Source organism: Thunnus thynnus, chromosome 5 (assembly GCF_963924715.1).
Source record: "Thunnus thynnus chromosome 5, fThuThy2.1, whole genome shotgun sequence".
Classification (NCBI taxonomy): domain Eukaryota; kingdom Metazoa; phylum Chordata; class Actinopteri; order Scombriformes; family Scombridae; genus Thunnus; species Thunnus thynnus.
Genome location: NC_089521.1, coordinates 16,030,127 through 16,051,221, shown reverse-complemented (window position 1 = coordinate 16,051,221; position 21,095 = coordinate 16,030,127). Strand labels below are relative to the sequence as shown.

At 42.7% G+C, this 21,095-nt stretch overlaps 1 protein-coding gene and 2 non-coding genes across 13 annotated transcripts in view; 1 reads left to right on the top strand and 2 right to left on the bottom strand.

Annotated features, from left to right (window-relative positions):
* The window catches only part of frmd4a (FERM domain containing 4A), a 100,953-nt gene extending 79,990 nt beyond the window's left edge, over window positions 1–20,963 (top strand). For 6 of the 11 annotated variants that reach the window (XM_067589552.1, XM_067589546.1, XM_067589550.1 and 3 more), the window contains exons 8-24: window positions 911–994; window positions 1,102–1,167; window positions 1,260–1,317; window positions 1,544–1,630; window positions 6,255–6,331; window positions 7,282–7,423; window positions 7,567–7,708; window positions 9,419–9,552; window positions 9,657–9,779; window positions 11,234–11,465; window positions 11,715–11,771; window positions 11,877–12,114; window positions 12,338–12,496; window positions 12,842–13,180; window positions 13,288–13,871; window positions 16,197–16,299; window positions 17,421–20,963. In XM_067589552.1, coding sequence (XP_067445653.1) covers window positions 911–994; window positions 1,102–1,167; window positions 1,260–1,317; window positions 1,544–1,630; window positions 6,255–6,331; window positions 7,282–7,423; window positions 7,567–7,708; window positions 9,419–9,552; window positions 9,657–9,779; window positions 11,234–11,465; window positions 11,715–11,771; window positions 11,877–12,114; window positions 12,338–12,496; window positions 12,842–13,180; window positions 13,288–13,871; window positions 16,197–16,299; window positions 17,421–17,523 — 2,728 coding nt within the window. In that variant the 3' untranslated portion in view covers window positions 17,524–20,963. Of the gene's footprint in view, window positions 1–910; window positions 995–1,101; window positions 1,168–1,259; window positions 1,318–1,543; window positions 1,631–6,254; window positions 6,332–7,281; window positions 7,424–7,566; window positions 7,709–9,418; window positions 9,553–9,656; window positions 9,780–11,233; window positions 11,466–11,714; window positions 11,772–11,876; window positions 12,115–12,337; window positions 12,497–12,841; window positions 13,181–13,287; window positions 13,872–16,196; window positions 16,300–16,808; window positions 16,881–17,420 lie in introns of all 11 variants that reach the window. The other 5 variants (XM_067589549.1, XM_067589543.1, XM_067589553.1 and 2 more) reach the window with 4 other exon arrangements.
* trnam-cau (transfer RNA methionine (anticodon CAU)) lies at window positions 14,017–14,089 on the bottom strand. Its single transcript has one exon. It is a non-coding gene; the product is annotated as a tRNA-Met (tRNA).
* trnam-cau (transfer RNA methionine (anticodon CAU)) lies at window positions 15,254–15,326 on the bottom strand. The gene has a single exon. It is a non-coding gene; the product is annotated as a tRNA-Met (tRNA).
* Window positions 20,964–21,095: the final 132 nt, after the last annotated feature.

The window sequence follows — 21,095 nt, the reverse complement described above, 5'->3', positions numbered from 1 at the left end:
AATCAAGAATGCCTTTGAAACACTGCGCTGGAAACAAGATGATAATCTGTAATCATTTATAACAATTAAAAAAAATAACATTTTAAGATTGAATATGTGATTTAATGATTTCACAGCGCCATGGTGCACTCATCGTATTTCTTAAAGTTCAGCTCCCATCCTCTCTTTGAACATGTACAGTGCACGAGTTGCAGACATAACCACACGTTACCTAAAGAAGACTGGCTTGCTCGGATATGTTGATCAACCAAACCAGACAAACAGCTGTTTTCACACATTGGAGAACAGCCGGGTAGACTGAATGGGATCTCTTCCAGGGCTTTAGCTCATAGGTTGTCATGTTTCCAGGGCTTTCCCCAATCCTCTGGGGCCTTGGCAGAGGCTGGACAGAGGCTAGGGGATTAGGATGAGGTATTAAGACCTTTTGCCACTGGAGGTCTGAAAACGGAATTTCTCTGGCTCCCTGCATGGTTCCCTGTCTCATTTACTCTGTCTTTGTCTGTATCTTTTCCTTTTACATCTCTGTTTTTTTTTATCTTTTATCTCTCTTTGTTCATATTTTGGATTTTTGTTTCTCTCTCTCTTTTTCCTGTCTCCAACTATCAGTGTTTCTGCATGTTCATTGTTAGCACTCTGAAATGAAGAGCATTTAGGACATCAGCTTTCATTCCTCTCTCGATTAAATATAGTTCCTCCTTTCCTTCCTTTTTCTAAACTTAACATTCAATTTCTAAGACAGTTGTGGGAAAATTTCAGTTTTGCTGTAACACAATATTTCAAGGGTTCCTCTGTCTACAGTTCAGTGGTATTGCTTAGACAGTTGTTGAATGAAACTGTTAGGCTTATACATGAGAATGACGGTTCTCGCAAACATGGTTTTGATCATGTCTTTGTGGTCTTTCCCTCCCAGTAATGATGCAACCAGGTCTGACCTGAAAAAACTGCCTGCTCTGCCCACCCAGGCCCTAAAGGAGCACCCATCACTGGCCTACTGGTGAGACACTAACCAGACAAACGCCAGAACACTGCACAGACTCTCCTCTTCTTCTTTTCCCGAGTTTCTAGTCTTTCTCTCATTTTGTGATTTGCACTCTCCTACAGTGAAGACCGGGTCATAGAGCATTACAAGAAGCTCAGTGGGCAGTCCAGAGGGCAAGCTATTGTAAAGTAAGTGTTTGTGTCTCTGGTAATGTTTGTCCACTCTTTGGATGGCTGTGTTCTCTGTAACCATTAAATGTGTGTCTTTCTGTTCCTCACAGTTATATGAGCATTGTGGAGTCTCTGCCCACATATGGAGTACATTATTATGCTGTAAAGGTACAGTTTTATTACTCTGCCTTTTTCTTTTCACACACATGCACCACATGCATTTCTGGACCTGCAAGCAGGCAGTTTGGGATTTGGAGATATAGTGGAGCTTAAAGCTATTTGTACTTGTCTTTCTGTCTGTGTCTTTGCCGCTCTTTCTTTCTCTCCTTCTCTCTCTGTCAATCTCATCCACATGCACAACTTTTCCTGAGGTGTTTGTTGTTGTTTGTTTTAGGACAAGCAGGGGATTCCGTGGTGGCTCGGCCTGAGCTATAAAGGTATCTTCCAGTATGACCACCAGGACAAAGTCAAGCCCAGGAAGGTGAGATAATGCTCCCTCTGATCTCTCCGCACCACAAACTAAATTGTCCTCTGCACAGCCTACAGTCCCTCTTTCAATAGAGCTAGATATGTGAAGTCAATAAAAAAAAAACCCGCAATTGGTATAATTTCCAAAATTGCAAAAGGTTGTGATTTTTTCACTCCCCTCTTAACACACTATTCTTCTTTAGTGTACTATTTATGACCTCAAAGATTTTTTTTTCATTTTCATTCTTTTACCCTCTTTGAAGAAGAGTTGAATATAAATGTGTTGCTTTATAAGGAAATGTTTCTCTATCTTTTTGTATCTGTTTTCATTGTCACCACTGTCCATTTTTTCCACTCAGTGAGTCAGATTATTGTGTTTGGGAAGAACAATGATACAATACTACTGTCTGGAGACGTTCAGTCTTGGAATGTTTTGCATCCTGTCCTGCTTTTTTGTTCAGTTTCTCTGTGACCCCCTCCTCCCCCCAATCAGTGGATCCAGCAGGTTACCTGTGAAAGCCTTTCTTACCTCACCTCTGACCTCCTCATCATGTTTAGGGCCTTGATCTCTGGCATTCAGCCTTGTCTCACATGGCGTTAATGGGGTTAACAGCATCCTTGCATACTGACTGACCACTAAGACACTCATACGGTATTCTGGTGCTCATAAACGCACACACACACTAACAAATGCACACACCCACACACAGGAACTCTGAACTCACCATCCTGATGAATACTTCCTGTCTGCCACAGCTTTCCTGTTTGCCACTAATCTTGTGGTCTGTGTGTGCGTGTGTGCGTGTGTGTATGTGTGTGCGCATCTTAATTCATGCATTCCAGTCTAAATGACTGTCACAACCATCACTAATCTTGTGGTTGCCCAGGTGTTACATTACCAAACAACAAAAGACCAAGCAGAAACCTGTAAAAGGTTACAAATCATGTTATTGTTGTTTTGTTTTTTTACTACATATGATGTATACATGTTGGTTGAAATAATGACAGATAACAATTCATAGCTTTTTCTGAGGTAAATGCCACAAGGAATGAGAAGGGCTTTTACAAAGAGACGGAGGGAAGAAACAGTTGATAGCATTCCTACACAAACGACTTATCAAGCATTCAACCGCGATAGCAGCAGTCGCTGTGAGTCATTGGTCCGTTAAGCTTCAGTACTGACCCCCTCACTTTCTTCCAATCTCTCCCTCTCTCACTTCCTATTTCTTGCTCTATCGCCGTCTCTCTCCCTCACACCCCCCTCCTATATGCAAACACACACAGACACACACAGCACAAGTGGCAAAAGAATTAGACTCGGCCTCCTCACCACGCAAATGTCATTGTAGTCTTAGGAGCTTGAGATTCGTGGACTGCATGTCTTGTTAGTGCAACGTCACAAGAATGACTAAATCAACACAGTTATTCAGTTTTTCAGTAAAAACGCAGACAAAAGAGAGCGTGCAGATGTTATATTAGTAATGCAGGTCATCTTTATTTCAACAAACCGGAGGAAGTGCAGTTGATTAGTCAATCAGCCAGCCAGTCCAGTACCAGTAACCACTGACTCACACTGTAATCACTAGTTTGTTGCTGCTTAAGTTTACAGAACTGTGACTGAGTGAGTTGGTGGAAGAACACTGATTTTGAGACATTTTGGGCCAATAACCCTCTTTTGTTACAGTAAAAATTGTTAATGTTTTAAATATAAACATTATTATTCATTAATAATTAAATACTAAGTGGCTTCAAGTTGTGCTGTATAATAGGCATGTGTGTATTGAAAGCAGTTGTGTTTAATTAGTTAGTCTTTTTACGAGGGGAGATCCCGTTGTCTCTTAATGCAGACCATCTACCGCAACCTGCATGTTTATTTGGGGATGTTAAAATACTTTTCCCCCTTTGCTCACCGCAGACCACATGCAGATTCACTTACGGCACACACAACCCGGGGTTTACAACTGAACCACACACCATACTAGTGCCTCGTTAGTCTGTTCTGACTCATTTAGACAGAGATTATAGGTTCTGTGTGTGGATTGACTACCTCACTGACTGCCTTAAGGCTAACATAGAAACGCCTCTGTCAACACTGTGAAAAAGAAGGGTCAGTCAAACACAACAAACTATGATGATAATTTAATGTCATCTCATGTGCATTTCACTGCATATGAATACATTTTTCAGCAGTGGAACAAGAGTACACACCCACTTACTGTAGTCAGCTTCTGTCTGTGTTTCATTTAGCGCAAATAGGCATATACAGCCCAGTCTGATTAGTCTTTCCAGAATTGTCATCCCTCCAAAACACCACAACCAAAACACAAACAACAGGAAGTGCCCCCAGAGTGTGTCTGCATCTCCATGACAACGGATGGATGTAGGGTTGCACACCAGAACCCCACCCACACGGATGAAATAATGGTCTTTTAGACTCCTAGGTCCAATTCTTGAAAGGAATAATACCTGGCCTCAGTACAGTTAGAGCAGCCTATGCTATTTAAACTTTCTATTCTTCCTGTAATCTCCAGGGAGTCCGCTACACTGAAGAAAGGCCTTTACACTCTATCAGATCTGACCTTTTCATCTGAAATGGATGTGAGCTCGGGTGTACAGACATTATTATGTGACAGACGCGGGTCTGTGCACATGAGCACCCAGTCACTTCCTCTGCTTGTGTGTGATTGTGCCATTGTTGAGTGTTTTACGGTCAAAAGGGAGAGGAATTATAGCAGATGCACGCATACATGCACAACCCTCAGCCCAATAACCGAAGCACCCTGTGGCTTTGAAAGACTTCCTAAGAAAGAATCTGTCAGCATGTTTTCATGAGATATTCCTGCTATTCAGAGTCTGTCACAAAGACTACAAAGGTTTGATTAATACAATGGGGTTATGTAACTGGAGCACTTTTTGAAATTACGATTACTAAAATGTCTAATTTTAAACTTGAGAGCAACTTCGTTACACCTTGTTGACTACTGTTTGCACGCGTACAACTTATCCTCAAACATCAAAGTCTACTTTCAGAATTGCAGCAGCTCTGTCCCGCTGATGCCGAGGACAGCTTTAGTGGTCTCGTGCCTGAACACAGTTACAAACACCTCTCTTATCTCCACAGCTCTGGTCCATATGTAGCCAACACACACACACACACACACACACACAAACTCACTATCTACCCCGCCCGCTATATTTAGCACCATGCTACATTAGCACTTCACACTCCATTGAAAATGTACGGTACAGCAAGAGTTTTGATAAGAGTGCAAATTTTCTCTCCTCATGTTGGTACACACACACACACACACACACACACACACACACACACACACACACATACAGTACATACATGCATACATTAGGCTGTGTTTACATCATTTTTCACCCCCTCTCCCCCTTTCCTCCCTCTCATCCCTCCGTCCATTGTTTTCCCAGGCTGTTAAAATTCCTGGGCTGTGACCTGTTCCTCCCTCTGCTCCCTTTCTCCTCTTTTCCTCCCTCATCCTGTCATAGATGGGTCTCCTACATTGTTCCTTTTCTCCTGATTGTTAGTTCTTGCTGCTTAGCTTTACTTTGCTCAATAGTAGTTGGTCAGAGGGTTGTGTACGTGTGTGTGTTTTCATGTCTGCTCCAGCTGATAGATGCAGGCCGTCTTGTGTTGCAGCTCTAAAATATAGCCCACACTCTACTCTTTCTGTAACAAGAAACAGACTCCGAGTTTTTGAATGTGTGTGTGTGTGTGTGTGTGTGTGTGTGTGTGTGTGTGTGTGTGTGTGTACACAGAGGTCTGGCTAAACAAAGCAAGGGCACTTCAATTGCTGGGGCCACAGAAAGCTTCTTTCCCCCTTCATCACTCCTCCCCTGACCCCTCTTTTACACACACATACTCACACACACCTCCCAACCGCAGAGCACAGAGCAGGAAGCATAGTCCCTAAGGGAGGGAGGAGGGGTCAGGAGGAGGGGGAGGCGTAAATGCCCCCTCCCTCCTCAACCCTCCTAGCAAAGCTACAGGAGAGGAGGAAACTTAACTTTACACACTTTCTCCTCAGCCAACACACACACACACACACACACACACATGCCTACAGCTGGTGAACACCCACCAACTCAGAAACGTTCTGTTCCCCTGCGCCTGGGAGGATTTAAGATACACACATGCTGGGGAGTAGATCTTGGGGGAAACTTTCTCGCCCAGCTGGCTTTGGCTTCATTTAAAGAGGAGCTGATGGTTCATAAAGGGGACGGAAAAGAAGGGAAGAGAAGGAAAAAAGAAAAGCTCAGCAGAGGAAAGAAAGCCTCCTCCCTCTCACACTGTCTCTCTCCAGCGTGAGGTCATCTAGCGCAAGGATCCGCCGTGGACGAGACCGCCTGGTCTGGACCTGATCACAGAACTTCAGACCGGGGTCTCTGCTCTCCCTCCACCTCCTTCTCCTCCTCCGTTGCCAACTCCTCCTCTTCATCGGCTTCTCCTTCTTTTTTTTTTTTTTTCTCCTCCTCCTTATCCATTGCGTTTTCTTTCAAAACAAATTGGAACATACAGAGAAGAGAAGAGAGGATTTAGCTCAAGGCTGTGTGGATTTAGTGTTTTTCTGCAAGCAGCCCTGAAGAGTTGTGTTTCTCCTAAACCTCAGGTGTTCCAATGGCGTCAGCTGGAGAACCTCTACTTCAGAGAGAAGAAGTTTTCAGTGGAAGTTCATGACCCCAGGAGGTAAATTTATATTACATTTATGCTGGTCTCAACTTACTATAATGCTTTTCTGCTTTGTGTTTTAATGTGTTTATGTGTTTTTTTTCAAAAAGTTATTGAGTATTGCTTTTCAAGATAGAGGGACTCAGCTCTTGAGTATATCATTGGTTAGCTGATTATTATATCATAGCCCTAGCGATTTAATGTTATTGCTGTTGAATTCTCTCCAGCTAATATTTGGAAGTGATACCATTTTTCCCTAAGTTATGGACACCTTCCAGTAGCTTTTACTGTACATTACCCCTGTGCCATATGCGAATGGTGTTAAGATTCAAACTACGTACAGTACAGTTCAGGAAAAGAGAGATTGGAATCTAATTCAGTAATGGTTGCAGCATTTGTCTTGGCAATAGAGCAAGATATTAGGGATGTCCCGGTGGAGCCTGAAACAGATTGATAGGCTGATTATTAACACACTTGTGCAGCCACATGCACGGGGTAAACTCTTGATAGTTGACCACAGAAGGATAGATGGCTTTGTGATAGCTGTTTTGCGGAGGAAGTGACCTCTCTTATGTTTATTTAACATGGCTATATACGTGGAGTGTTATTCTACAGACAGAGGGAGGGAGGCAATGGGAGAAAAAGAGACAGACAGGGTGAAACAGAGAGCAGTGGTGTTTTCTTTAAAGGAAGCTGTCATTAGGGTGAGCTGGTCTGTTGCTCAGCTACAGATGTGTGTTTAAATAAGGATGAGTAAACAATGGGGAACATCGTGTGTGGCTTTGCAAAAATATCTCTATCAGCCTCGCTCTCTCAAGCCTTTAATATTTTTTCTCCCTTGGAGCAGCCGCAGGAGTAGTAATTTTATTAGCAGTAGAAGTGGTGGTGGGAGTGTTTTCACTGGCGGAGATGTGTAGACATCTTTTGTATTCAGTGTATATAAGGAGGCCTTGTGTCCGCTCCTACTGTAGGGCGTCTGTGACAAGAAGGACGTTTGGTCACAGCGGCATTGCTGTGCATACCTGGTACGCCTGTCCTGCCCTCATCAAGTCCATCTGGGCCATGGCCATCAGCCAACACCAGTTCTACCTGGACCGCAAGCAGAGCAAGGTCAGTCAGTCCCACCACAGACACACTTAAAACTGACCACAGACATGATTAGAAACATACAAGAGATACAGTAAACTCAGCAATTTAACAACTTACAGTAATGATGCGCTTCAACAAACACTTCTACATTCTTGTGTGTCCAGTCAAAGATCCATGCTGCACGGAGTTTGAGTGAGATCGCAATAGACCTTACGGAAACAGGAACGCTGAAGACCTCCAAACTGGCCAACATGGGCAGCAAGGGCAAGATCATCAGTGGCAGCAGTGGTAGTCTTCTCTCCTCAGGTCAGTGTGTGTGTATGTGTGTGTGTGTGTGTGTGTGTGTGTGTATGTGTGTGTCTGAGAGTGTATTTTAGGGAGAAAAAAAACAGAGAGACTATGACCGGAAGAGATAGATTGATATGTGTGTGTATTCGTCTTTGTGTTTGCATGTGTGGTGATGGCGGCAGAAGGGGTGGAGGGAGGGGGTTGGTCATCAACTGGAAAGACAGAAACAGCTGCTTCTGGAAAGAGGCCATTGATTCTGTGCTGAACGTTCTCACACACATATACTGTACACCCACCACACCCGCTGTCTTTCTGTATGTATAGAACACAACTCCCACCCAGCCTCCATGTCACACAAACTCATCCTCCAGAGGCCACTGACTCTAAATTTAGTGGGTGAGAGAACGAAAAGGGCAGCGGGTCAGTGTACAAGTTTACCACAGCATTTAAAACAATGCTTATCTGTGTTGAACAAATAATGAGTCTGACAGGAAGATTTGTACACGAACCAGAATTAGAATGGAGAGGAAACTGCCCTTTTAAACCCGGGCCATGTAAAGTTTGTTGCATGCTAGAAAAGAGAGTACAGTAATTTAGGCTGAAGGGAAGCATAGATACTGAAACCTTGTTATCTACTGCTCCGTTATACCCTTATAAAATGACATGCACTAGACCAAGCCAACACTATTTAAGAGGTATTCGAAGGCCTTTGAAGAGACAAGAATGTGTGTGTCTGTACATGGCTGTGGGGTCAGCTATTTAGAGTATATTCCACCTTACTGAATCAATTACTGTTGTCAGGAACGAGGAATGCCTTCCAGCAAAAATGTCCTGCATGCCCTCCTCATTTTCATTGCTCCATAGCTAATCCTCCTGATCAGATCCGTTACTTCCTCTAACTCCCTTTTCTCAACATAGATACACATAGCTCCCTTCTCCCTTCCCTTTATCTCTCAGTCTTTTCTCCCCTCCCTGTTCTCCTCTAGTTCCACCACATATTATACAGGGTGTCTTATCTGTCTGTGTCTTATCGCTTGTCTCCTTAGTGTTGTGTCATTGTGGTCATGATCCACAGCTGATTGGAGGCCATCTTTATCCAGTAACATAAATACGCCAGTGGTACTGTGATATCACATCTGTGATCTTTGAATGGATGTGGCTGTTTGAAACCCTTCTTCCTACAGAAATGTGGATGTTTCACTGAACAAGCCTGTTTGAATGTATTTCAGCTGTAAGATCAGTCGGATGGTAATGCTTTGTGTACCGTCAAAACAAAAGGTGCAGAAACATTCAACTTAAATTAATCAAGATTTTCAACAGTGGTTAGTTTTTTGTTGTTGCAACGTTTAAGCAGACATAAGGCCACTGAGTGCAACAGAGAGCTACATAATGTGAGTGGGGAAGTGTATGTGTTGTTTTCAACAAGGCATGTTGCAAACAAGACTGGCACCATACCAGGGTCTTAGAGATTGTGCGTCACACACTTTGTCCTAAACTGCCCCTTCCTTGAAACACTCACACAAACACGGCACTTAAATTCAGTTTCCTTATCGAAACATTCCATTCACTTCCCTGTAAACATCCTGCGAGGCGTGCAGGTGCACGCACAATCTCTCTCTCTCCTCTGCGGTCTGCCTCAAAAGAACAAGACCCCGAAACTCCAAACAATCACACACTGACATGCTCGTGACTCCTGCCCTTACCTTATGTGTTGTCTGGATGCTGCAGGCTCTCAGGAATCAGACAGCTCCCAGACAGCAAAGAAGGACATGCTGGCAGCACTGAGGGCCAGGCAGGAAGCTCTGGAAGAAACACTAAGGCAGAGACTAGAGGAACTCAAGAGCATCTGCATCAGAGAAGCGGTATGAGAAAACACAGATTTGGCAAAAAAAATTTGAAAACCACAGTGCTTTCTAGCTCTGCTTTTTCATCTGTATTTACCATTTTCCCCTTTTCATTCTTCTAGGAGCTGACAGGAAAACTTCCCAAGGAATATCCACTTGATCCAGGAGAGGAACCACCCACAGTGAGAAGGAAGATTGGTACCGCATTCAAACTGGACGAGCAGAAAATTCTTCCCAAGGGAGAGGTGAAGCCCCAACCTCTTCAGTTCTCCTCAATAGCACTTTCTCATGTTGTCCAATCAAATAAAAACAGGAAGTTAGCAAGTGGTCTCAGTGTTTGAAATAAGTACATAAAACTAAGTACCTGCACCTGGTACTGTGCTGCAGTAATCAGCAAACATTGAGTGCAATTCATGTCAGTTCATAGTGTAAATCCGCCTTAAGCCAGTATTAATTTATTAACAGTATGGCCATTATAGATCAAAGTGTTTAAAAGCTCTTGACATCATACAGTACAGATCAAGGTTTGTTCAGGATTAACTGTTTAAAACCTCATATAAATACCCACATAATGGTATGAGATGATGATTGATGTAATAAGTTAACTGATCCCTACTCATTTGTTAAGAAAGCAAATGAAAGCAAGTACAATGAAAAGCTAGTCTGAGACCTCTTGGACCTTCTGAAAGTAGTACTGCATCTTTCTTTTGCTCTCTTTTTGTGCCACGGGTAGATTTTCCAGAGCAGCAGAACTTCTAAAAATAGTCTGGCAGCATTCTCACCACAGGAAGTGGTGATAGTAGGATTGTGTGCGCGCCTGTATGTGTGCAAGCATGTGCATGCAGATGTGTGTCGCTGAGGTTGTATGCTTTGAAAAGGATCCAGGCGGGGACACAATATCACAAAAGTGCCTCGCAAGCAGAAAGATGTTTCTTAATTTACACCGAACACCTAAGACTCATTCACACAAAGAAACAGAAGCCACTCTAACAGTAGTGTGAAGGAACTGCTAGTAAGAGGAATTCCTCAGAACTGAGGTAGTCCAGTAAGATGTCGACCCAAGTGAATACATCATGGCTCTGTCTCTCCAGAGGCAAGTGAAATCATGTGTGTGTTCTCACAGTGCATGCAGGCTGTGCAGTGTGTGTCACAGGATTGACATGAGTTTATTTCCTTTTCTATAACCACAGTCACAAGTTTATACTATACCATAATAATCTATACTATATGTACATTGTACACATACACATTTTGCAGTGCAGTAAACACAAATTATGCAATAAACTTGTACAATGAGAGTATGTTTTCCTTGGTTCACCTACAGTGATAGTCTGTGCTTAACAAATCCCAGGGGAAGTGTAGAGGAGGAGAAGGTGGATTGATGGAGAACTGTTATTATTGGGGGGCAGTGTGTCTCAATAGAGAATATTCAGTGGTGAGAAAATGTGGAGCTGCCTGCAACACAGATAAATGATTTCCGCAGCGTGTTTTCTCTGGCAAAGCTTTGTGTGTGTGTGTCTCACCAAATACATTGCATGGGAGAGTTACAGTGTGAATATGTGTCTGCAAACTAAACACTTGTTGTTTTTGGATTGTGTGTGAAGGTATTTGTTGCTAAAACCATGAGCGAAGCTGATAGTATTTTCGTGCCTGTGCTGCTTAGAGTTTGCACTCATGTTTGTGTATGCGCTCATCCCAGGAAGAGGAGCTGGAGCGTTTGGAGAGGGAGTTTGCTATTCAGTCCCAGATTACGGAGGCAGCCAGGCGTCTTGCCAGCGATCCTCATGTGAGCAGTAAGAAGCTGAAGAAACAGAGGAAAACTTCTTATCTGAACGCACTGAAGAAGCTCCAGGAAATTGAGAACTCTATCAATGAGTACCGAGTCCGGTCTGGCAAGAAGCCTACTCAAAGGGCGTCACTTATTATCGAAGGTACCAGTATACTCCTACTCACTACAGGAAAATCAATTTGTCCTCATATCTCTTTATTTATATAAACTGTAGTTTGACTTCACATACAGCAGTATTCTTTCAGGTGCTGTTTAGAGGAGTAGTATAAGCCCACATATTGGCTAATACAGCTGACAAGTTCCAAAATTGTTGCTTTTTGACACAGACTGAAACTTTTGGAATATTTTGTTATCATACCATTTTAACTACTTGCCTTTGTTTGTCCTATAGAGGCCAATATCGGCTCTGAAGACAGTTCACTGTCTGACGCACTGGTCTTGGATGATGGTGAGTCATATTAACCTCTTAACTACTTCTGCTACCTCGTAATAATCATGTAATTAAATGAGTTGAAGAGTGTTCTTACTCACTCCAATCATTTCTTGGTTTCAGATGATCCTCAAGTCACAGGTACCCCAACCTTCTCCCCAGTAGGATCGCCTCACAAGGGCCTCCCCCCTCGGCCACCATCTCACAGTCGGCCCCCTCCGCCGCAGTCCCTGGATGGCCTGAGACACCTGCACTACACACGCTCTGACTACGATAAATCACCCATTAAACCCAAAATGTGGAGCGAATCGTCACTGGATGAGCCCTATGAAAAAGTCAAGAAACGCACCTCTCACTCCAGGTATGAGGGAGTTTCTCTCACGTACTATTTAGTAAAGTATATGTGTGAGGCTGCCCATAGCCTAAACAACCACATATGCATTTAAAATATTGTTTAGTCATCTCAAGTGTAATTCATCCAACTAAAATCAACAGCACATCATACATAGATTGCCTATATGAAAGGAGTATATGTATATAATCAAATATATTTAAAATAATGCTTTTTTTGCTTCTCTGTCAAGTCACAGGCGTTTCCCAAGCTCCGGCAGTGCAGAAGCAGGAGGTAGTAACTCTCTGCAGAGCAGCCCTATCAGGAGCCTTCCTCACTGGAGTTCTCAGTCCAGCATGCCGTCGACTCCGGACCTGAGGACAAGGACCCCACATTACGTACATTCCACTAGGTCAGTCCTTATACCCTCAGTTGTTTACTGGTTATTCAAGACTTGCGTTACACTGCCAAACATAACAGATTATATGTAAAAATGTCCAGTAATGGCTCCCATCTCTGGTACTGTGTATACCACTGCCGGAATGGGGTTACAGGGCTTCCTCTTCTGTGTCTTTCTCATTCTTTTGCTCTTTTTGCATTGTATGAATTAAATGCAAGAACACTAAAAGTCTTGTCTTGTAGAAAATAAATAAATCATGTGGCCCTATGCTATTAAATTCACAGTTCCATTTATACTGTAGATCTCTTCCAGCTCAGCCCCTTTCATTCAACATTTCTTGTGTTTTGTATGTTACAGGTCAGTGGACATCAGTCCCACACGTCTGCACAGTCTCGCTCAGCACTTTAGGAACCGCAGCTCCAGCCTTGAGTCTCAGGGCAAGCTGTTGGCGTCCGACCCCGACACACACCCGCACACCCTGGGCACACTGGGCAGCCCTGACTTCTTCTTGGGCCCAGGACGTAGCTCCAATGGCTCTGACCCATTGGACGACTGCTCATCCTGCACCAGCCAGAGCAGCTCAGAGCATTACTATCCCTCTGGTGGACCCCTGGCCCCCGGCAGCAATCCCAACTACTCCACCCTGGGAGAGGACTCACCCTCCAAAGCAAGGCAGAGGCAGAGGCAAAGGCACAGGTAAGGGTGAGGTGGTGGCAAGAAAAGACACTTCTTATTTCGAAATATCTCTATTAAGAATTAAACAGTTCTGTGAGATTGATGCATGTGTTCTGTTCTCTCTCCAGGTCTGCAGGTCATCTGGGGTCCTCTAACTCCGGCTCCATGCCAAACCTGGCAGCTAAGAACGGCTCTGGTGGAGGCTCAGGTGGAGGCGGGATAGGAGGAGGACACCACGGAGTCTACCTCCACAGCCAGAGCCAACCCTCCTCCCAGTACCGTATCAAGGAGTACCCACTATATGTGGAGGGTAGCCCCAACCCGGTGGTGGTGCGAAGCCTGGAGAGTGATCAGGAGGGCCACTACAGCGTGAAGGCCCAGTTCAAGACCTCCAGCTCCTACACGGCCGGGGGACTGTACAAGGAGGCCTGGGGAGGAGAGGAGGGAGGAGAGGGGAGTGGCCGACTCACGCCGTCCCGCTCCCAGATTGTACGGACTCCGTCATTGGGGCGAGAGGGTGGTGGAGGCGGAGGAGGGGGGAGGGCAGCGGTGTCTGAAGAGCTGCGATGCTGGTACCAGAGGTCCTCAGGGAGCCTGAAGGAAAGGAGTCACTCACATTCAGGATCCACTTCCTCCGAGACGGGGTCACAGCAAGGCACTCTAGGACACGGTCGGGGGAGTCGGGTAGGAACACTCGCCAAGGGCTCACCGGGTAAGTCTTCTTCATCTGTTCACTTTAAACCTTTTCTTGTCTGGGGAAAGATTAAGAACAAGTCCTGTGTTCTGGATTAAAGCCTACCCCTGTTTATTTAACGCTTTCAGAGGTTCTAACAATAACTGTCCCACTAACAAAACACTGCCCCGTGTGAGGCTCGAACTCACGACCTTCAGATTATGAGACTGACGCGCTGCCTACTGCGCCAACGAGGCCTGTGCTGTTATGTTATTTTTGTGGATTCAGAGGCTCTCAATCAATAACTGAGAACATGAAATAGGTTATTACAATAACTGAATTGTAATAAGAGTTCAGCATTTGTTTTAAATCTGAAATCAATTCGAAATCTATTTAACACTTACAATAAAAAACAGAGCTTTTTCTTATAAATGTTAATATAGACCCTCTTGGATTAAACTTTGTCGGGAAAAGTGTACTGCCCTGTGGGAGACTCGAACTCATGAACTTCAAATTATGAGACTAACGTGCTGCCTACTGCGTTAATGAGGCATGAGCTACAGATGTATTTGTTTGTTTTTAGAGGTTCTAATAATAATGCATAAAAGTCAAATTAGGTAACTCAACAATTCAACATTTATTACAAAGTTTTAATCTATTCAAAAGTCATTAAAAATTCTAAATAAATGACAAACTGCATCTGCTCAGCGAATGTTAATGTAAACCTTTTGACTAAAATTGCAACTTTGCAAGATCAAATAACGTAAACTGGCAGAATCCCCTGACCCATGTAAGGGTCAAACCCACAACCTTTAAACTATGAGACTGATACTCTGTCTGCTGAACCAACAAAGGTTGTGGTGTAGTTTTTTTTGTGTATTCAGAGCTTCTAACAGTAACTGGGAACACTTGCTGAGTAATTCAACATTTAAATGGTATTCTAAATTCATTAAAATATGTTTAAAGATTTTAATTAATAAGAGACTAAGGCAGAATCCAAATGTCCACATTCTGGACTTGTAAGTAAACCCTCACAGACTTTGACCACCAGAGATCAAACTGAGTGTTCTGATATTGTTGGTGGCCCCATTTTTTGTTTTCCTTATTTGGATGAAAATCAACCTTTGCCCATCTCTGCTGCCATAACATGTAAATCCAAGTTATCAGGCTTATGCAAAATCTGTGGATATCAATATTTTATTTCATTAAACTCACATCAAAATTGAAAAAAACAGATGCCTTTAAAACTAAAAAATGGTAAATGGATAAACTGATTGTTCTGTGAGTCTGCAAATGTGTGGATATCTGGACATTTGGATTCAGACTGTGTTTTACTGTTGGCTGTAGAAATACAGAGCTTTAAATTACAACTTTATGCAGACAAATATATATATATATATATTGTGCATAGGAAAACACATTGCCCCGTGTGAGGCTTGAACTCACGACCTTCAGATTATGAGACTGACGCGCTGCCTACTGCGCCAACGAGGCCTGAGCCACAGATGTATTTGTGTGCTTTTAGATGTTGGAACAATAATAGAGAAATGTCAGTTGGATAATTCAGCATTTATTATGAAGTTTTAATACATTCAAACTTTATTTAAAATGTGTAAATAAAGGACAAACTGCATTTGCTCAGTAAATGTTGATGGCCCCCATTTTTATTTTTCTTATTTGGAAGAAAATCACCCTTTGCCCGTCTCTGCTGCTATAACACACAAATCCAAATTATTTGGCTCATACAAAACGTGTGTGTAGCAATATCGTATCTCACTAAATTCACATCATAATTTGTGAGCTCAGATGCCTTTGAAAGTAAAAAAAATGGCATTGTTGAAACTATAACATAACATGGGTAGATTGATTGTTCTGTGAGTCTGGAAGTGTTTGGATATCTGGATAATTGGATTGAGACAGTGTTTTACTATTGGCTATAGTAATACAGAGCTTTTTAGATTTCAATTATAACTTTACATGGTAAAATATTGTACATAGGTAAACACACTGATCCATATGAGGCTCAAACTCATGACCTGCAAATTATGAGACTGACACTCATAACTGATACTTGTGCATTACAAGAGCATGCGACTCTTGTGTGGCATGACCCCCCTGAGGCAAATGGTCTGTGAGACAAAAGCCACATCCCCCCTAACCTCCAATATGTGAAGCATAGTTGAAATTCCTTTGCCCCTCACCTTGTTTGTAGACTCTATTATCTGTCATGTGTTTGCTTTGTTCTCTGTCCTTGTATCTCTGTATGTGTGGATTTATTTATTTGGTCTCTATGTTATCTCTGTCTCATGCTGTATGTGTTGTATCTCATTTGAGCATGACTAACTGTCACTTTTTCCCCCATAGCTGCATCCCCTCACAGCCAGAGGAGTATGACACCCTCCAGCGAACACGCAGCCACACCTACACCCCCCTGTAGCCCACAGCACATCCTCAACTGGCAGAGCGGGTAAGAAATACACAAATACACACATCAGCTGAACAGGGTGACAGGAACTTTGAAGCCGGATATGAATTTACACTGATTCAGGACAAACTGCATCTTGGTTCCTCAGCTGTTTTTCCTCTTCATCTTTGTCCAAACCCAACTGTAACATGCTCACAGGCTTTGACTGTCTGTTGGATCTGTGTCGGCTGATGTTGTTCTTCACTGTTGAACTAATCTTAGAGGATGATTTTATGTGGTTTTGGGTTAACAACTATTTTTAAACCTTCTTTATACTTAAATTATATCCTCATCTTGACTTTTCATCCTATTTTACTGTTTGTTATCTTAATGTTTCACTCGCCGCATCTTCTTCTTCTTCACTCTTCTTCCTCTCCCCGGCTTTCCTGTCACCTTATCCTTAAGGAAAATTTTCTCACAACCTAATATTGTCACTTCCTTCACGTTACTCTCTCTTTTCTGTACTAACCCTCCTTTCCTTGTGTGTGTGTGTGTCCTCTCTCCTGGTTTAGAGGCACAGCAGACAGCTCTCCTACTGAGGACGTCTGTCAGTCTCCCCCTCAGCCCGGCTCTGATGCATAGAGGTACTGTCTGTGGTCTCGGCCTCCCATTGGTCTAAACATAGAATGGAACTGTTGGGAAAACACAGCAGCAGCATAACAGAGATTTTTAGAAGAAAAATATCATAGAAGCAAAATATAATGTGACAGCCATTGTGCCAAATTTATCCACAGTCAGGCTTTTATTGATAGGAATTTGTGCGTACACGACACTAAAAGTATCATGAACTCATGCGAGATATTTACTTATATCTGTGGGGGGACGACAATGGGGAAGGTTCATGATTTCTTTCTCTTTGATGGTGGAGGTATCTGTCATGTACTCCTTCTCTGGCCGTATCTGTATCTGATCTCTGCATGTGCTCTGCTCCGTGTTCTGACTGTGATGCTTCACTGTGGCTCATTCCCTACAGGATTTTACTAATGAAAATAATTCACCATGTGCTGTATGTGTTGTAACAAAGAGCATTCTTTAACAAACAAACCTCATCAACAGATGAACACTTTAAACTGATAAATTTACCTTTTTTCATCCTGATCCTGGTTTCTTGTTTTCCTCTGCAGGTCTTTCAGTGACAGCTGTTTTCTCAGCAGCCCCTTGTGTTCAGAGCTGGCAGATGTGCAGTGGTACGGACACGACAAGGCCAAACCTGGAACCCTGGTCTAAGACCTTCCTATAGGGCCCAGAAAAGTCCCATTGCCCTCTCCACTGTCCCTCACTACTACCCATTGACAACCAACAACCTCATCCTTAAGGCCCTACAAAAACCCTGCTCTGACTGGACACGAGCCTCCCTCCTCCCCCGGTCCTGCCCTCTATCCATCCCACCACATCTTTATTACTCTCCTTCTATCACAGCTCAGCTGGACAGGGACACACTTGCTGGGCTCTGATAAGGGCTGATTTCACAGGACGGACTGAGAGGTGCCGCCTCAGCTGTTGAACTGTTGCCCTGCAGCACCACAGAGCCCTTTTCTTTACTCACCCACAGCACACAAGCAACTGGGCATGGTGGAAGAAGCGATGGGGAGAGAGAGAGCACAGAAATATATTAAACTCAAACTCAACCATCCCAACGTCGGCCGTTCCAAGATCTGTTTCAAGTCTCACCTTTGGTCCCCAACCTTATTATCTCCAGTGCATTGCCACCCAATCAGAAGATACCTGCTGGATTTGAGCCACCAGTTTAAAAACCATTTCCCATGTCCAACTAAACCGTGTTGGATTTCATTATTCCTGTCAATTATTTCTCCCTGCATATTTATAAAAAAAAAAGAGAAGATGACACAGACCTTTCAAAAAATCTGGATCAACAAACATTTAGATTCCTCGTCTCAGTTTAACCCACAACCAAAGACAACTACTGGATTGACTGGTCGCACCAGGGTCCCCGGGCTGGTGTCCCTGTCAGTCTACTGTATACGAGGGAAAATCACAGTGACAATATCAGGATGGGACACTATCTGGGATATTGGCGAGGACTATAGCAATAACAAACATTGTAAAAGCATATGAACTGGTTTGAATCTACAGAGTGAATAGAAGCAGACATTTTTCCATGTTCTCTGCCTTGTGATGCTTGGAAGAAAGGATCATTAGTGCGTCACAGGAACAATTTGGAGTTGTGGTTATTGGGTTTGGCGTTAATCTATGCTTACTTCAGTGACTTCATCATTCATGTTTATTTAATGTCTTTGATCTTTACAGAATTTCTTTATCCACAATAGTTGTTCTGTTGGCCACATTATGGATTGTGAAGAGTAGCCTGCTTGAGCAGGTGTGTGTGTGTGGGGGGGGGGTGAACGTTAACATGGCCACATCCAGTCACAGTTACTGCAAAATTTCATTTTGGTTTTCATTTGTCCTTTTCACCCCTGAAAGTAAAGCATGATTTGCTGTTGGCCTCAGTTGTAGTTTGACATCAAGGCTGTTGAGTGTTAGATCTTTATAGTAAATCATCTTTTCTTTCAGTAATATTTCTCCTTCTCCTGCTTTGGCCGTGGCTCTGTAATAGTTCTCATCATGCTCAGTAACTGTCAGTCACCTTTTAACTGTCTGATTTCTTGTCTCCCTGTCCATCTGTCCAGTATGACAGGAGTATCCAGACTGAACACTTGACTCAATGTTGGTCAGAACACACACACACTGACAGTCGTAACACTTGCATTTATGGGCACACATGAGTTTATTAGTGCATGTAGGTGCTTTACATTTATACTGTAATTCAGCACTGAAAAAGGCACTTCATCAAGCTACAGACACCACCAAGTCCTCGCCGTCTACAGCCATCGTATAAAACAGCAGCAAGGCAGAGTAGCCATAAGACAGTCCACAGACTTTATAATTTGGTATCAGGGGTAAAAAGAATCATTCAAACGTACTTTGGTCTGAAAGCACAACATTAAGCGTGTCTGCGAAGGCTTGACCTACAATTCGTATGATCTCATTTACCGCCCTCAATATTTTAATGGTGGGTAGAGTGCATAAAAACTAGACAAAAACAAGTAAAACCACAGACAAGGTGTCATGGGATAGCGATCTTTTTATAGTATATGGACAATGATGGATTTCAAGTTGACAATAATTACTACCCAACTGTCAGGACAGAAGACAAGCCATAGCCAGAACTGAGAAAAAAACAAAAAACTTCTAAAACAGAGAATCGCTCTCACACACCCCAAAAACGTTCAGAACAGGGTTAGAAAAGCACACCTGGTTTTGTATGAAGGAAGCAGAACTGTGCATGTTTTAGCTAAATTAATTTCCCCCTCATCTTCACCGAAGAATTAATGCTTATCATTGTTTGTGTGTTGCACAAAATCCGAATTCATCAGATGTTAATTTTACTCAGATCACAGATCACTCTACATCTCATAGATAGAGAGAAGTGGGCATGTTTTTTTAGTCTCATAGCAGCATTATGTCTGGATAAGTGGTGTACCATGAGCGTGTGGCACTGGAGGAATGGTACGCAACCTACCCCATCCTTTATAGTGTTGTGTTTCCTTTATACACTGACTTAAGTTGTCCTAATCAGCCACTTTATAGACAATTTTAGTATGAAAGTTTAGACCACTCCCTGCATGGCTGGCTCTCCAAGAGTTATCCATCTATGCATGGTCAAATTTAAGAAATCTTTACCCAGAATTGGAACTCCCCGGCTCCCATCTCATAGAAGTTTATTATTCTAGTGTGTTCAAGTCACCTACTAGAGTACAAGTTTGACTCTGCTTTGCTCACATTAAGTCTTTGCTCACAGTTTATGTGCTAAAAGACACAATCCCATGCATGCCCTGCTGATCAAGTGACAAATAAAGACCCCAAAGACATCACTCAGCATCACTCTGACATTAGCATGTCTTGCTCCATAGTGTTACCTTGCTCCCAGAAAGTCCCATTTTTTTGACCTTGTGGAAATTTCTGACCTCTGAGCCCAATGTGATGAAGTGTGACGTCCCCCTCCCTCTGTAGTTCCAAACACACCATATTTTCTCGTCCATAGACGTGTATGAGGTTTTTGTAATACTCCAAGAGAAATGAACTAACTCTTTTATCAGTCTTTTCCTGTATGTACGGAGGGGCACTGTGGTTTTGTGGGGTTTTTAACATTCACATTCATTGTTTTAACAATGTTCCATTTTATATGAACCAGTATTGTTTTTTTGTTTTATTTTTTTTTTAGTTCTGACATTGTAACAACCCCTTCAGGTGCTACAGAATGACCAGTTACTGCTTTGTCACGTAGGATCTAGACATCTCTTCATGGTTATCAATAGATTCAATACCAGATGTGCAAAATGAAGCTTATTTTAACAGACAGTTTAATAGTAGAACACTCCCCTACCAGACAATAGAGCATGTAACTTGATTTTATCAGTTTTGTTCAACTGTAACAATACATTAAACGTGTTGTAGAAAAAATGTGGAATCGATTAAAAAAAAACTGAATTCCACAGTTAATTTATTCTTTTTTCTATTAAAAAATTTGTATAGTAACTTTACATTTTTCAAAACTGTGTTGTTGGAAACTGATGATGAATTTTCCAGAGACGCTGTGGTGGTTCTTGAGATTAAGAAAAATAAATTATTGATGAATGTTCTCAAGATTATGCCTTTGTCTGATAATTTTTCTCTCTTCCTTTAAAAAAACCCCCCAAAACCTGAAGCTATTTAGTCATATATTCACTCCAAGGTGTCTCATATCAAATCCCTCCACTTCATTCTGTTGAAAGGTCATG